The 17,534-nt window shown below is 41.3% G+C and overlaps 1 protein-coding gene across 2 annotated transcripts; it reads left to right on the top strand.

Annotated features, from left to right (window-relative positions):
• Positions 1 to 3,041: 3,041 nt before the first annotated feature.
• FNTA (farnesyltransferase, CAAX box, alpha) lies at positions 3,042 to 12,295 on the top strand. Of its 2 annotated transcripts, XM_030969131.1 has the most exons (9): positions 3,042 to 3,225; positions 3,924 to 4,009; positions 4,560 to 4,674; positions 5,530 to 5,634; positions 6,309 to 6,435; positions 6,776 to 6,924; positions 8,930 to 8,992; positions 9,496 to 9,667; positions 11,155 to 12,295. In XM_030969131.1, exons 1-9 carry the CDS (start codon positions 3,077 to 3,079, stop codon positions 11,284 to 11,286), a joined length of 1,098 nt encoding a protein of 365 aa, XP_030824991.1. In that variant the 5' UTR covers positions 3,042 to 3,076; the 3' UTR covers positions 11,287 to 12,295. The 2 variants fall into 2 exon arrangements, with proteins under 2 accessions (XP_030824991.1, XP_030824992.1); XM_030969132.1 differs by lacking the exon at positions 9,496 to 9,667.
• The last annotated feature ends 5,239 nt before the right edge of the window (positions 12,296 to 17,534 follow it).

The raw sequence follows: 17,534 nt of genomic DNA, 5'->3' as shown, positions 1-17,534 counted from the left end.
ACACGTTTGTATTAACACAGAAATACCTGATACCTATACACTTCTCCATAGGTACTTATATTTATACAGAAACACTTGAAAGTGAGGCATCTGCTGTTTCTACCCCAGACATGGCAGGCAGGGGTGGTTGCAAGGAGCTGATTAGCTGAGGGAGTGGAGGGAAGCAGAATTCCAGAGGAGGCAAAGGGGACACCTGCGACTCAACTGAAATGCCTGACTGGTAAAAGCTGTAGAAATTTTATGCACACAGCTCATCTCCTTATTCTAGGTGTGTAATGCTGGCAGCCCTCCTGAGAGGATCAGAAGGGCACCCAGCAGGCAACCCGAATCCAGCCCTCTGCAGCAGTGTCCATGAGACCCTAGCCATGCTGGCTCTGCTCCCTTTCCACTACAGCTATTCTTGCCAGTAGCCCCTTTGGAGCAACACCTACCTCTTACTGCACCAGAGAGCTCTGATTTCTCTCTGAACTACCAGTCTCCTCCTAAGATGAAAACTAGCAACTGACACTACAATGCTGGGACATACAGATTTACTTATATGCCAGTCTTTGTTTAGGGATTAATCCCAGCTCTTGTCCTATTTGTTGCTTCCTCCCAAAGGTTTTAGCTGTTGGAGTCATATTTTTAAGTAGAAGCTTTCAGGCTGAATTTTAATATTATCTTTGAAGTTGAATATTATCTTGAAGCATTTACAGATATTTGACCTGAACATGAAGGATCTCAACTCACTTTTAGTCATGAGGGATACAGCAAGAATCTCCAAGTATTATTTTGCAAAGCAGATTCATGTGAAAGCAGAAGTCTGTGAGGACTGAGGCTAGCATGGCACAATGAGTGTGTAGTTCAGTCAATTAAAATGAGTGGTTGGAAATGGATCAGAGACCTGGTATGTTTTATGGAAGGACTTTCTGTGATCCCACTGCATTTTGATCTAGTCTGAAATCTTAAACTTAGTTATATTCCTGGCTTTCACATTTCCTCAGCTGGTGGACTCCTAATTGCTCTCACAAAGACAAAACTTAACTGTAAAATGCTTCAGCTTCCTTCAACAGGCATGACTTTTCTCAGTTACTGTCCCTCAAACCTTTTGAAGCAGTCCACAGACACCAGAACCCACATCTTCAGACTGAAAATACAGAACTGAGTCCTGAGAGATAGCTGTATGATCTGCCATCCGTCCCATGCCATACACAAGCTGTTCTTGGACCAGCTCAATCCAGTGGCTGGCATCAGAGAGAGACTCACTTTTGTTTCTTGTCCTGTTATGCCACTCTGAGGAAATAAGCTCTTATTGCAGGATTTAGTTTGTCTGTAATCCATATTAAATAGCTGGTAAAGATGATACCATCATAAGCAATGGCAGGGCCAAATCATCACATAGGAATTCTGGACGAAAATGACCAAAAAACCACAACTGTTGCTCAAATAGCAGAGCTAATAAACCAGATTTTTTAAAGATCTGCGTTTCGTGGTGCCCCCTATCCATGGAGAGCTGTTGGTATCTAACAAACTTGCAATGCAACTTGTCTTTCCATGGATCAGGAACAACAGCTTTTCTTTCTGCTCTGTCTCTTAGAAATAGGATTTATTGCATGTGAGGTTTCTCTCATTCATATGTACACACTTCCTCTGATCTGTTTTTAAGACACTTTGTTTCTTTTTATGCCTATGTTTGTCCTTCCTCTCTTTTTTTATTATTCTGCACTTTAGAACATTTTTTTCTCTTAGGTCCTCCTGGGTATCCTCTCTGTCTCTAGATATGCCCATTCCCTCTCTGTTGTATTCAGTCCTGTTATTCAAAGTAGCCTTTCAGTAGATTTCTCTGGTTTTTATCCTCAATTCCAATAGTAATTCCAATAGTAATATCCTCAATTAGTATAGTCTATATTATTGCAACACTAAGAAGCAGCAACCACACTATGCACTCCAAAGAGTCACTGTACAAACATCCTGGCAGGAACAAATGAAGTCCTCAGAATAAAACAGGGCAGAAGAAAAGGCAGGGAGACAAGGAAACACAGAGTTCAAGTGACTTCCCAAAGGAGACAAAGCTGCTCATTGACACAAGAACCACCTGTGGGCCTGATTCTTCCTTGTACTGGATCTTGTGTCTCAATTTGCAGCTGTGCATTTATACTCCCTCATTGTCACTATGGCACCATTCTTCTTTTCGTAAAATCACTGTGAAAGACGTGAAACACACAGCAGCTCAAAATTAAAGACTTTAACCATTTCTACCACATATGGAATGATTTCCCACCTCCCTGAGAATACAGTACAGATGCAGATGCATGCAAAGCACTTGCTACTGCACATGCTCCACCTTTCTCTAATTCTCTCCATGCTAATACATCTCAAAATGCCCCAGATCACAAACATCAGCTGCTCTCCCTAATGTCCTCAGCTACTTTGGCCTGCTGACCAACAGCACATCAGGAGATCACAGAATCATTTAGGCTGGAAAAGATGTCTGAGATCATCCATCTTGTCAGCTAGACCATGGCCCAGTCTACCCTGGCTGGTCCATATCAATGTCTAATCACCTTTTCTGTGAAGGAATTCCTCCTGATGTCCACCCTGAACCTCTCCTGGTGCAGTATGAGACTGTGTCCTGTCACTGCCTGCCTGTGAGGAGAGGCCGATTCCCATGCGGCTACAGTTTCTTTCAGGTACTTTGAAGAGTGACAAGGTCACCCCTTGAGCCTCCTTTTCTCCAGGCTAAACACGCCCAGCTCCTGCTGGGTGTGCTGCCTTCTCCAATTTCTCCGACTCGTTAAAGGCGGCTGTTTCAAAACCTCCTCCAATTTCACTTTTTTGCAGTGGCCAAACTCCTCTGCCTCGTCCTGTCAGATCGTCTGAGGCTAAGATGGCGCCAGGCCTTGTTTCCCTCCCCGGTGTGAACTCTCCGTGAGGAAGCCCGGCGGGCGCTTCCCTGGCGGAGGGAGACAAGGCCGGCGGCACCTTCCCGGGACGCGCCACACGCGCCCTCCGCGCCAGGGGCGGCGCTGTCGAGCCGCGCGGCCGCTCCGCCCCCGCCTTTGTGGTGCAGCCGGGTCCCGGAAGCGGCGGCGGAGTGATGGCGGCGGACGAGAGGGCGGTGGAGGCGGTGGAGCTGCAGCCGGAGGGGGACGTGGAGGGCGGCAGCAGCAGCGAGCCGGAAGGCGGCTTCGGGCAGCTGCTGGAGGATGAAGAGGATGGGGAAGATGCGGGCTACGTGCTGTACAGGTACGGCTGCGGCGGCGCGGGGCCGGGCCGGGCGAGCACAGCACGGCACGGAACGGCATGGGGTGGGGGGCGCGGAGTGGCGGAGCTGGGGCCGGAGGAGTGGGGAACTTCTGGGAGGGGCAGGGACACCTTTCACTAGATCCAGTTGCTCAAGGCTTTGTCCAACGTGGCTTTGAACACTGCCAGAGCTGGTGCATACGCAGCTTCTCCGGGCAGCCTGGTCCAGTGTCTCACTACTTTTACAGTCAAAGAATTTCTTCCCAATGTCTAACCTAAATTTTCCCTCTCTCCGTTTGTACTCCTTGTCCCATCGTGACAGTTTCTGACGGAAAATCCTTCTCCAGCTTCCCTGTAGGTCCCGTTTAGATACTGGAAGGTTACTCTGAAGTCTTCACACGGCATTCTCTTCTCCAGGCTGCACAGCCCCAACTTTTTCCGTTTGTCTTTTTAAGGGTGGTCCAGTCCTCTTGTCAACATGGTGGCCCTGCTCTGCTCCAACACCTCCATGTCCTTCTTATGTTGGGGACACCTTTATGTATTTATATGCTGGTCTGCGTTACAGACAATAACGTAGCTAAAATAGTAGGGACTGTTCAGAGCAAGGATGTGTTACTGGACACGCGTTCTTGCGTGTCATGATTTGAGTAGCATTTTGTGCTTTTTAGAAACATTGAAAACACAAAAACATGTATTTACAGGGACAGGAAGGAATGGGCTGATATTGAACCTGTTCCTCAGAATGATGGGCCGAATCCCGTAGTTCAGATCATCTACAGTGAAAAGTGTAAGTCTTAAATATATTCTGCCCTTAACCATTGTTGAAACAAGACTTCATGTTTTGGATAACATTTTGTAGAGTGATACTGTGAAGAAATTAATTCCTTGTGTTACGGTGATTGTGTGTGGTGTTTTCACCAAGCATCTTTGAAGCTGAATCTTCATCTGAGATGTTAATAGCCAGGGTTCTCCTTGAGAATCCTATGGCTTAAGAGGTAATACAGCAGACAGTGTGGTTCATGTCACAAGACATTTCCAGCCCACAAATGGAAGCAAAACATGAAGTTCTTGCAGCTGGTGAAGTACTGAGAGTAAGCAGCACAGATCTTTTATGATTGTTTTGGCTATTATGCTGATGGTGTTCTTCTAACACACTTGTGCAGCTTTGTGGTGTGCTAATATCCTGCACAGGTCTCAGTGGAAAATGCTTTCAGATTGATAGGTATGATTCATTTTACAGAGGTGTATTTAGAGCACAGAAAGTAGGAAGCAATTTAAAGGATTATTAACTTTACCCCCTGTTCAGGCCATTGGCTAAGATGCTATTCTCTATTTAGTCCGAGATGTCTATGATTACTTCCGGGCTGTTCTGCAGCGGGATGAGAGAAGTGAAAGAGCTTTCAAGTTAACAGCAGATGCCATTGAGTTAAATGCTGCAAACTACACAGTATGGTATGTGGTAGTCTTGGTATTGTTTCTGTGGTCATTCAACTGCCTACCTTTTAAGTCTTTAATGTTTTGTTCATTGAATTAAGGCATGCCTAGTTGAATTTACACAGAGGAGAAGAGTACCTTTCCAGTGAGCTTCCAAAGAAAGCCCTTGTTCAGTATTTTTCCATGCCTCATGTTAAATCAGTGGTTTTCATTCATTTGGCTCTAAGGATATTATCAGTCAAGGTCAGGGTTAGCCACAAAAAGGACGTTGCAGTTTAAAATTAGATTACTGACCTGATAATGTGTCCATGGCAAAATACTGAAGATGCCCTCAGTTGACTTGGAGAAGAGGCATAAAAACATAATGGCAAATAATTTATGTATTTACTACTAATAATAACTACTAATGCTTTTTGCATTTTAAAAGATCTGTCAAGTTAGGTAATAAATAAACAGTGAATTTCTGATATTCAGAGTAGGGCATTTTACTCACAAGCTAACAAGTACCTCTTGTACATCTTCATTCCACTAATTTCCATAAAATCAGAAAGTTTGCATTGTTTCAAGCACAGAAGTCTTAGTTTCTGTGACAGAAAACTATCATGGGTACAGATTAACTTGAACATGATTGTTACAATCTTAGATCATGTACTGTTGCAACCAGTCATATCCTAGTTCTGTGCTGTTCCATAATTGAAAGCCCTTTAACAGAACTAGATATGTGGTTAAGGATTTTGCATTAGTTTTAGCTTTTTGCACTGTTTTTATCTCAATATCATTTACAAGAACTGTGAACAAAGGTGATTCCATGTTCTTCTCTGTGAATTTTAGGAAAGTCCCTTTGCAGTGTTCAAATGCTTGACTTTTATACAGGCATTTCCGGAGAGTCCTCCTGCAGTCTTTGGGAAAGGATCTCCATGAGGAACTTAAGTACATTACAGCTATCATTGAAGATCAGCCAAAGAACTACCAAGTCTGGTAAAATCATGCTTTCTTTCCTGTTCTTAATGTTTTTGCAGATAATATTTGTTTTGTAAATTATCCAGTTGTGGTGGAGGAGTTAAATGGAGTTGCATCATGTCAAAGCTCCTTTCAGATATTTTTTCTAAGCGTATATGATTATAACATGCTAAGCAGGTGTTGTTTTCTTGTTAATTTCAATTTTTAGACTGCCAAAATAAGTCTGACAGGTAAAAAAAAAAGACTTGTGAAAAGGCAACTGAGAACACACACATAAATTAGTATATTTTCTTTTCTTGTGGTTTGGAATTTGCCTGCCTGTTGTTGGGTTTTTTGCAAAATTAATCAGAATAGGCGAAAGAGCAGTATTGTAATTGGTAGAGAAATTATGCAGTAGTAGAAAACTTTACTCTGCTGAAGACTTTGACCATGAGTGTGAAACTGTGTTGTTTCAGGTGAATATTACTTGTCTAAAATGAGACGATTGGCCATGGTATATGTCTGGTTAGAATTTTTTATAATATAAATATGTGTCATGCATTTCTCAGAGCCAAGTGAAATGTTCTGGTATGCTTAATTTGAAGTATTTAACTAGTGGGTTTTTTTCCTAAGTTGTGCACTTGCTATAAGCTGTTGTTATATAGAACACACACTCGCCAAAAAAATTTAGACTTTGTTCTTCTCATCATTAGGCATCACAGACGGGTGCTGGTTGAGTGGCTGCAGGATCCGTCCCGAGAGCTTGAGTTCATAGCTGACATTCTTAACCAAGATGCCAAAAATTACCATGCCTGGCAACACAGACAATGGGTTATTCAGGTATTGTATCCACAGAACTCTTGATTCTTTAAATAACCCGCATTTTAAATGTGTGGCAGAGGTTAGCTATAAACGTCCCTTTTAGGAAACGAGTTCAAAGAATTGGATTGTTGTCTGCTTACTGTTGTGTGTGTGAATTTAATGATGAGCTAATACCATTGTGTACCACTGAGTAGTGTAGCATGTTCCTAGCTCACCTGCAATCTTTTTTTTTTTTAACTTTCTGTTGATTTCTTCAAAAAAGGCTCTGTCTGATGTTCAGGCAACTTAAGAACAAGAATGTGTTTAAAAAAATAAAAACTTTTGATTGTGATACTTTCTCTTCCTTCCCTTTCTGTAGGAGTTCAAATTATGGGACAATGAACTAGACTATGTGGACCAGCTTTTGAGAGAAGATGTGAGAAACAACTCTGTTTGGAACCAACGGCACTTTGTCATTTTCAACACCACTGGCTATGATGACCCAGCAGTCCTAGACAGAGAAGTCCGGTTAGTAATGCTATTCAGGCATATATTAAACAGTCTCCATTACATGAAAGCAAAGGAATACTTTCACAGTACCCTTGGGCTTTGTTTTCTGATTTTTATTCACTTCTGGGACTAACATTCACGGTTAGCAGATCAAGTGTCAGACTGAAGCAAGCTCTGCTTATCCTGGGCAAGCTGCTATCATGAATCGGTTTCCCTGGCCTGCTGTCTATTGTGCAAACAAAACTTTGGGGTTTATGGTGAACTAGTAATAGTAGGACAAGCTACAGAAGATCTGTGACACTGCTGTGCTGTTCATTAGTATTCTACTCCTAGAATGTTTGGAAAGAGGCACTCTTCAGCTCCGGTGCCCAGAGCACCTCTGCCCTCTTCCTTTTCCCTGACCTTTGTGTCTGCAGCAAATAAAACTGTGCAACCACCTTTGTTTTTTCTCTTAAATACATTACCATCATTTCTAATAGGCCTAGCCTTTCTAATGGCACATCCATCCTTGGAGCCACTAGGGACTGGCTCTGATGGACATGGAAGAAGCTTCTGGCAGCTTCTCACAGAAGCCACCCCTGTAGCCACCCTCCGCTACCAAAGAAACAGGCCATGCAAACCCAATACAGTGACATGGTTTGTAGGAAGAGGAGTTGCCTTTTGTGAAGAATTTGATGCAGCTGGAAAAATAAACCTTTCAGGAGTGTGTGATTGGCACAAAGAGAACTGCCTCTGTGAGATGGCTAGTTTCCAGGAAAAAGAGTTTTGTGCTCACTGTTTCTAGGTTGCATGTTTGTAACTGAAGACAAACTGGGCTTCTAGACATATTTTACTACCCAAGGTGGTAAGAGAAGCCTCTTCATATCTCAGACAGCTGATTAGGGTTGATGTTTATGAGAAGATATTTGTCAAAAGTGAAGAAGCAATTAAGGTACTGTGATTTTTTATAGAGTTATTTTTCAAAGAAAGACTGAATCTCTGAATCTTTTGGTGCATTATTCATAGAGGATCCCAGCCCTCACCGTCTTCCATGGTTGTCTTTGCAACCTTCTAGAAGTTTTACTTCTCTTCCAGTTTATAACCTTCCTGTAGATCAGTGAATCTGAACCATTTCCATGACTTAGACTTTGATATCTTCAACTTTTGATCTCCAGAGTTTAGATTGGACATCCTCTCCTGATCTTGCCAAGATAATTGGGTACCATCTTAAGAACCAGACTGGCTAAGATTAAGGTTTCCCAGATGTCATTATAGAACTGCTGGTTGGTTTATAAACTTGTTCTTTGTCACAATGACTGGGGAATGTTTAAAAACAGTTACAGTTGTGGGTATTTTTTAGTACTCTAGATATATCAGATACTTCTCTATCTGCAGCCTCTGAAAATCATCAGAATGCCTGGTTATGCTGGGAAAAGCCAGAAGATAAATCTGCTTTGTGTAGATGAAATGTGGCTTTCTGGCTGTATTGGAGGTGCCTTTCGTTGCTTTGCTTTTACAGCAGTTGCCTCATTGTTGCTTTCACAGAAATGCTGCAGAAGGCTGTGTGAGATGAAAGCTCAAGCTCTGCCTTTCTGTGGGTTTGCTTGAGTGCAGCCTGAGGAAAAAAGTTCTGCAAATAGGTACCGAACATACCACTTGTAGTCATATTAACAGAGCTCAGTTACTCTGGCCATTTTCAGCCCCTTGCCATTTCTGAGCATCAAGATATAAGTTACTCTTTTAGCACAGAGTGTAGAGAGAGTGTATTAAGTTGTTTTCACAGTGTTTTTGCTAATAATTTTGAGAACTGATTCATTATTGTATAAATTCCAGCAATTTGAACACTTAAAACATAGTGTCTGCTTCTTTGAGACTTCTGATGATTATATTATGAGCAATTTGTGATCTACCCAGGTGAGATGATCTACAAAAAGAGTGAAGTATAGACTAGAGATATGCATTTGGAAGCTTCTGAGCACATTCAGGTAATTTCTAACTGCGTTGTTACCAGTTGCATTCATGACCCATTACCTTTTCCTTGCAGGTACACTCTTGAGATGATCACAGCAGTGCCACATAATGAGAGTGCTTGGAACTACTTAAAAGGGTGAGGTGTATTTCTCCATGAGGCAAAGAATCTGTGGGAGGTGTCTGATGCCTACTTCTTAATTAAAAAGATTTTTTTTTCTTTTTGTTCTAGTGTAGTGTGCTTAAGCAGGCAGGCAAATACTGTCACAAAGGGTTATTATATTCTAACCTAATTTATCTGTAACTTTTCGCTAAGCTTCTGCCCTATAGTTCTTGCAGAAGGACTACAAGTACTTCTCATGCTTTTAAAAACTTGGCCTGTAATGTCACTGTGTTAAAAAGCATAGATAGGAAATAACTGACATGCTTTCAGTGTAATTCCTGTTCAGTTGAACAAAAGCTATACCAGCTTGCTACAACATGAGGCTATACTAGTTCTGCATGCTGCTTACTTTCTGACTTACTTGTATTTGCAGCCTGATTTCAAACCTAATCTTCAAGTAACAGAATCATAACAAAAATGCAATTATTCACACCAGATTTCCCATCATTATGTGTCAAGTATATTAACCTCTCTTCAAGGATCCTACAGGATCGTGGTCTTTCTAAATATCCGAATCTGCTGGAAGAACTGTTGAATTTACAGCCTAGTCACAGTTCACCCTATCTGATTGCCTTTCTTGTGGACATATATGAAGATATGCTAGAAAACCAATGCGATAACAAGGAAGAAACACTGAACAAGGCATTGGAGGTACATTTTGAAAGCTTGGTTTTTCTTTCCAGGGATGCTACCTATTCCTGTCTGGCTTTATATCTTGACAAAATGAGATTGATTTTCATAAATAGAACAGGTTAGTTGTTAATCATGAGAAGTCTATGAAGAGTTTAACACAAAAGCCAGACAATCACAAGGATCTCATTAATTTAAATATAAATAATAACTAGCCAGTTATTAAATTACTCTTAAATTTTCTTCATATGGTGGTGAAGGAAGGTCTCTAATACTACCTGCAGAAGAAAGAACATGTTTGAATAATAGAGGAGTTTTAAATGTTTACTTTATAGCATTAACTCACTCTCTTCTTTGTAGATTAATGAATTTTTCTCAGAATTTCCATGTCTAAACAACCTCCGTTGAGCTCCCTTGGCCCTTAGCTCTTTCTAACAAAGTTGACAGAATTAGGTTATGGCCAGCAGGCACTGGGGTTCAGTAAGAAATGTCAGGCACCACTTCCTAGAGAGCATAAATTACTTCTGGCAATGTTGTGTATCTCCCAGAGTTTCATACTCGGCTGTTCCTTGTTGCAGTTTGTAGCATAGTTTTTACGAGAACACTTTCCATTCACTGTGAGACTGACTGGAACTTGATGTCATTAGATCTGCAGTTTCGCCTGGAGTCTTTGTGTTCCAACATTGTTTTTTCTCAGCACTTTTCCATTGTTGTGTTCCAGGACTAGATTGTAAACAAGTGCAATTAGCTCCTTTATACTATTTCACTGATTTTGACTTCTCTGTTTAGACATCAAAGCTCTTAATTTCTTAACTCCATTTCACTGAGTAAGGCAATGTCATCTGCATAATAAAATGGAATTTACTAAAACATTTGTAGTGTTCAGACTGTGTAAAATTTACACAGCTTGTCCTGTAAGTAGTATTGATTTCTATTGTGCTGCTTACTCAGATCAAAATTTTAAAAAAACCCAAATATGTAGAAGTATCTGCACCAACTCTTAATGTTGCATGAGAGAGGATTACTGACTTGCATGGAGAACCTTTTTGGGACAAAAACCAGAAATAAAAGATCTCCTGTCAGTCCGTCAAGAGTGTTGAAGATTCAAGAGCAGGATGATCTTCCAGTGTTTGGAATTAAGTGGTTTACAGCCTGTTGGATGACTAAAAACGTTCGAGGTTCTCAGGAAGTGTAGTGTGCTCTATTACAGGGTGCATTAGGCTGGCATGGATGATGAGTGGTAGGCATGGGAATGAATCAAAGGGAACTCGTACAACTGAAATGGGCCTGGAGGGATTTTTGTGCAGTGTCAGATTGGTTGGCTACCAACTGGGGTTGTCATTAGTTTGATGTCATTAAACAGTTACAAATCCCATGAATAAAACAAATGTTGCAGAGGAACATATTTCTAACACTATCTGAAATACAGGTTGTATGCATTTTATAATAATTAAGGATTCTGTAAGCTTTTTGGTTTAATACTCCAGTCTCTCATTTTTCTCTCATAGTTGTGTGAAATTCTGGCTAAAGAAAAAGACACCATCCGAAAAGAGTACTGGCGATACATTGGAAGGTCCCTTAAGAGCAAGCACAGTTCAGGCACTGAACAGAGCAGCACACTGACGGATAAAGAGCAGTAACTGAAGATGGAAGAAAACAGTGTTAGGCTTTCAAGCTGTTCTAAAGCTGTGCTAAGTAGGGTCATCAACAAGTTCAAAGTCCATTTGTAAGTATTGCAATGGGAGAGGAGTGCAGACTGCTATATAGTTCTCAGTTGCTGCTGATACTGTTGATGGCTCTAGCTGCAGTCAAGAAATGTATTAAGGCTTAATTATTGAAATCTACCAGGTAAAGGTTTTAGTTCCTAACTAAAAATACATAAATGTATACCTATTACATCGACAGTGCTCAGTTAATGGTTGGCCTTGATCTTAGAGGTTTTTTCCAACATAAGTTACTCTACAAGTCTGTGAAGCACTAAAACCATGTCTCATGTTGTGGCTTACCTACTTGTGATTCCTAACACTGTCTCATGAGTTTGCTGCAGTAGTGACTGCAGGTAACTTAACTATAGGGGATATAGAGTAACCTGATTAGTGCAAGTAGGCACTGCAGCTGTCACCGTGTGTGGGAGCAGCTGTGCAACACTGTCAGCCTATGCTGTTGTATGCAACTAACACCAAGTGTAATTTTGTAATAAAAATAGATAACTTGAAGCATTTGTCTGATTTTTTTAATGTGTTTCTTTTGGTCCTTGTAAGTGCATAGCTTGGTTTTTTCAGATGCTAATAGAGGTAAAATATCCCCTTGTATAAGTATTGGATTCTATTGCATTGAGATGTCTTTTGCACTGGAGTATTCTTATCCCAGAAACCTTCAGTACACCTGATATATTCAGTGGAGCCCTGAATTCTTCCCTGAACAGACAGGAAAAATGCTTTGAGGATCCTGGAGAAGGTGAATACCTACATCAGAAAAATGCATCTACCCTGTTTTCAGCAAATGGTTATTGTAAACTGTGTTCTTATGGAGTGTTTGTCTGTTATGAAATATTTTATTGGAAATGATCATAGAGGGAACAAACAAGTGCTAGTGTTTATTCCTTAATATGCTGTCTTTCTGACACTAAACATTAAAAGGTGTTAACTGTGAATAAACAATAGTGGAGATTATTTTTTAATGCTTGAAATTCTTTAATTCAATGCAGTCTTCAAAACAACTCACAGGGAGTGGAATTGATAGACAAAGCTGTGTAATTTTGTAGTGGTTTTGCTGCTTTCTCAGCAGTAGAGAAAACATTTTTGTGTTTTCTCAAATGAACATTCAAAACAGACTTCAAACTTTTGGAGATTGGTTAACCTGGGGGGTTCTTTTTCTTTCATTCTTTTTTTTTTTACATGTTTGGGGTTTTTTACTATATTTGAAACTCTAGTACAAAGCAAAAAGTCTGTTTCTACCCCTATGAGTTGTTCCTAATTGAAACTGTACTTAAATATGGAGTACTGAATAGTCAGGGTGTTCAAGGACTTCAGGATAAAGTAATGTATTTGCCACTATGAGTCAAGAAAGCTCAGAAAGATGAACAGTGAAATACAATCTGTAGGAATCCATAAAGTTAGAGGGTTTCAGGTTTGTGGGAAAACAGACAGGCCTCAGTGCAGCAGAGCTATGGATATTGCTGATGAATCTTGTTAAGCTGTAACAAAGACGTGAGGAATAGAACAATAGAACTATGTATTAGCGATTCGGAATAACTTTCTAAGTTGCAAAAAGTTTCTATAGCAAGGTTGAAATTATGAATAGGGTTTTATGCTTTGTCTTCTTATAAATGAACAAGCAAGTATTGTTTTAACTCCAGCTACGTGTGCTTATGTTGATTGGATAGAATCACTGTCAATATACTTTCTCTCTGTGTAATTGGCTAGGATGAGTATTTGGTGACTTGTAACAAGTGAGTTTCTTTGGCTTGCTGCCTGGATGCGAACTGTCAGGATCTTTGCATAGACAAAACTATGTATTATAAAGATTCTGGAGAATAAATGGTTCCGACACATCCATCAGTAGTCCCGTCCCGTTTGTGCTTGTATATAAACTGCCGGCGCATAATCCTTTAAATAAACATCATCAATGAAGAAGGAACAGAATTTTTCCTGTATCTTTAACAAAATTCAGAGGACACTTGGAAAGCAGAGTATTCTTTATAGATACTAGCATAAATTTCAGCAATAAATCATCACAAGGTAAGATTGATGAAGAGTGTCCACAGGGACAGTGTATTTTGGGATGTGATCTCAGTTACTTGTGGGCTGAGGCAAGAGCTTAGATTTAGCCATATAGACTTCCTAGTGGTAAGAATAGGTAAGATTCCTCTGACAAAACCTTTTTGGGGATATGGTCAACCTATGGCCTTCTCATTCTTGAAAATGATGTCTATAAGTAATGAATAAGATTCTAGCAGAGTTGGTAGGGTTTTATACTGGTATCCTGGGTTGACTATATGATGCTTTTATCCCCAGTCGTCTGCTCTGTTTATGCTGAATAGTAAGTTTTGCACCTTTAAGACTTGTCCAGGGAGTGAATGGGGGAGAGAAGAAGCTGCAGTTTGTTTTCAGACAATGCACTCACTCCTCCACATTCCTGCTCCTGGATTGTGTTGTCTGCGGAGGGACAGACAGCGGGACAGAGCTCTCCTTTGTTTTAGTTAGTTTTAGCTAGCTGAGGCAAAGAAGTTCCCTGGACTGTGGGGTTTTTTCTCTTTTTCTTGGACCTGTTTAAACCTGCTCTAGACTGAACACCAGCAGAGCACCAGCAGCTCCACCTGTGGCCCACCGGGCCGGGCCTGGGCCGTGGCACTTCCGGCACCGTAGGGACTGATCAGAGACTAAGTGAGCTGAGCTGCAACCTGTGGAAGAGACTTTCTCAGTTTGTCATCTCTTTTGGAGCAGCAAGGGGTTTTATTGTTTAATATTGTTTAGGTTTTATTGTTTAATAAACATTTTTCCCACTTTTCTCCAAGGAGGTAGTTTCTCCCAAACCAGTTGGGGGAGGGGCCAATTGAATCTGCTTTCCTAGAGGAGCCCCTTTGGGGATTCTCTCCCAAATTTGCCCTGAACCAGGACAACTGGTTATGCAAGAATAGCGGTACATGGAAAGATAATACCGTTTCTGAGCTCCATTTACCAATAAATAATCAAATACATACTTTTAATAGAAAAAATACCTGGTCTTGTGTAGAACAAACATGTAACCTAACAAATTGTGTAAATCCTAGAGAAAAAAATGTATTGCACCCTGGGTTCTACTTAAACAACAGGAATCAAAGAAAGTCACTCTGTTGAAACAGAAGTGTTCCTTCTTTCAAATGTTTATATTTACTGTCACTTGAATTCCAAGGAAGCTTTCAAATTCTCTTGCAACGGCACCTCAGTTTTCTGCTGGTCAACCATACACAAAAATACTGAGCTGTCAGAGCTGGAAAAAGGATGGCTACTCAGCCAGGTTGCAAGTGAAGCCACTAAACCTTGAATTTTAATGCATCCGAGACAAAATGTTTCTCATGGAAGAAGGATCTTGACAAAATGTAGAGAAAAGGGTCTTAGAGTAGGAAGTTAGAGATGACTTTAATCTGTAGGCATTGGTACTGACTACCTTTGATCAGAGCAAACATCACAGTTACTTGTCCCAATGGCTTCATCTGTACTGTAAAAGAAAATTTACTGTTGTTATTATTGTAATGATGTGACTCTTGTGTACAATTCTATTATTGAAGAGCTGTGTCTAAATGAAAAACTACTGATACAACTCTCCCTTGTAAATCAGTGTAACTGGAACACTCAGTGGAGTATGGAGCATTAGTAGAGTGTGAAATCATATTCTATGCTTGCTTTTATCAGAAGCTGATATTCTTGCCTTGGTGTAGCCCTGTCTCAGTAAGCCATTATTGACTTCCACCTTTTTGTCTTTGCAACTTTGGTGACAAAACAGTGTATGAGTCTTTCCTAATCTATTTAGTACAAAACCACTGCTAGCATAATGTGCTTCTCTCGGATGCTGTCTGGTTGTGCTGAGGCAGACGAGGAGTGCGCCACTCAGCTGGACCTTCTGTAGTGGCAATATTCTCCAGTAAAGAAGTAGGGAGGTTACATGAAACACTTTCATCGAAGTGCTAGCTGCCAGTTCATGCAGTGCCATGGTGATGAGGGACTTACAGAGAGATGGGACACACAAAACTGAAGGTGCACACACTTTAGGTTTCTCTAAGTATGTACCATGATGAGCTACCAGAAGCTTCACCAAATTTAGCTAAAAGCCCTACCTCGGGATGCCCTGATGCCTACATCATATGTCTAATAAAACCGCTTGGGGATAGGACTGTGCTCCACGGGGTGCATCACCATCACTGTCTCTGAAGAAGCACTGAAAACCTGCATAGGATTTCGGCCTTGGGGAATTAGAATCGTTGCTGTGTGCTGTCGCCCCGCCGAGAAGGTGGACACCGGCCACTAGATGACACTGTGACACGCAGCCCCAAGCCCATCGGCGCCGCTGATGTGCAGGAAAAGCAGGGGCGTCATCACCTCCTCCGTGCAACATCACCACACCTGCTGATTAAACACGGAAGAGCAGCTGCTTGGCAATTCAATACCCAGCGCCACACGAGCATCAAGCACAAGTATTCTGGGAGGGGCTAAATGGTCATCTTCATGTTGGTGTTAATTGGAGAGCAATGTCTCATTAACAGAAATGATGTTTCCTCTGACGCTGGACACCTTGTACAGATTTGGACTTTGTTTAGTCCTGGTGTTCTAAAACTAATGTGGTGACTAAACCCCTCTGCTCAGAACTTGGGGTTTGTGGCTCATTTACATTTTTTGGAGACATGCCTCCAATCAGAGTGCTTCACTCATACACCTTCACAAGCTGGAAAGTTTTGGTCCCCTAGAGCTAGCCTTGTTATGATAAATTTCTCTGGTCCCTCTGTAATGAAATGCTGGCTATTGCTCGTTGTTTCTGGGAATATAGATTGAAGGACAAGATGACCTACTCCTGCTTCTTGGAACTCAGGGGAGGACTTGGGCCAAACTTGGGCCAATGGAGGAAGCCAAGCATGCTGTTGCAGATCTGAAAGCGATTTTCTTGCTTTCTGGTAAGCAGGACTGAAAACTGCTACAGAAGGTCAAAGACAGACTTCTCTTTCTCATGCACTGATTTGTCAAAACTGAGTCATATGGGTTGTCACTGCAGTGCAGGGATTTAAAGTGAATGAAGAGATGCTCTGTGTCACTTCAGCCAAGCCACCTTGAGCACTCAGAGTGACTCAGGTGCAGCTGCCTGCTCTGTGTGTATGCACTGAGCTCCCAGGACATAGTACCATTACCCCCTCCCACGGGCATTATGCTAGCTCTGGTACCTCAGTCTACACCTGAAACAGTTGGGTGACAGGTGTAATGCTGCCATTGCAGTGCTGATCATGGGCAGTGATCTTATGACTGCAGAATACGTCTTGTGTGTTTGGGGTTCTCATTCTTTTGGGTTTGGGTTGTTTTGGGTAGGTCTATACCATTATTTGCTTTTTTGGTTTTCTGATGTGCCCTGACTGCTGTTCAAGTCATCTCTCCAACACATCTAAAACTAGCTGAGTAAGTGCTTGTGCTACTACAGAGAAACTTTAGAAGGAGGAAAAGGGAAAAAAAAAGAACTGCTGTACTCCCTCTTCTGCCAAAGCCTGCTTACCAGGATAAGAAGGTGGCAGGTAGATAACCTTCTTTTCTTTCCAGGTGCTTGCACACATCTGCCTCTGTTCTAGCTTGCAGACAGAATGAATATGAGTTTTATTCCCGGTTTTACTAAAGGACAGTGAGAGCACACTATCCCTGTATACAATAGCATATGGTGCTCACTGGCTTTTCTGGCTGCCTCTTGCACGAACAGTTTCTCTGCTGCAAAATGAGTCCAAGCGTCTATTTGCAGGTACCTACAGAGCAGTTTCCTGTGGAGGGTTCCTGAGCACTGTTCCAGTATTCTGATACCAGTTTAATGGTATCACCAATCATCTTGCTAATTTGTTTGAGGTCTAACCTGCAAAGATCCTGCATTGAGCTGAAGGCTACAATAAAAGGGAGTGTTGAGTATTTACATGGGCAACTGAAAACCAGAAACACTTGGTTTTAGAAACAAATTTTCAAAATATAAATTTTCAAATTATTCCCTAACGGAAAATTTTAAAATTTGTAAAGTGAGAATAGAAAACTGCTTGGCTTCTGACATTCAGAGGAAAATATGTGAGGAGATAGGCAAGACTTAGTTAACTGCTAGAAGGCATGCCTGCATAAAACCCTAAAGCTTGATGAGACCTGTTTGTCATTTAGTGGTGCCCCAGACATAGCTA

This window comes from Camarhynchus parvulus, chromosome Z (assembly GCF_901933205.1).
Source record: "Camarhynchus parvulus chromosome Z, STF_HiC, whole genome shotgun sequence".
NCBI lineage: Eukaryota > Metazoa > Chordata > Aves > Passeriformes > Thraupidae > Camarhynchus > Camarhynchus parvulus.
The sequence above is the reverse complement of the archived record's forward strand: the minus strand, read 5'-3'. Positions and strand labels throughout refer to the sequence as shown.

What these genes read in the sequence shown, in the direction of transcription:
- FNTA (XM_030969131.1), top strand. Translation starts at nt 3,077, where the DNA reads ATGGCGGCGGACGAGAGGGCGGTGGAGGCGGTGGAGCTGCAGCCGGAG. An exon ending in CCAAAGAACTACCAAGTCTG is followed by an intron (nt 5,635 to 6,308) that starts GTAAAATCATGC and finishes TCTCATCATTAG; the next exon opens with GCATCACAGACGGGTGCTGG. An exon ending in GTCCTAGACAGAGAAGTCCG is followed by an intron (nt 6,925 to 8,929) that starts GTTAGTAATGCT and finishes TTTTCCTTGCAG; the next exon opens with GTACACTCTTGAGATGATCA.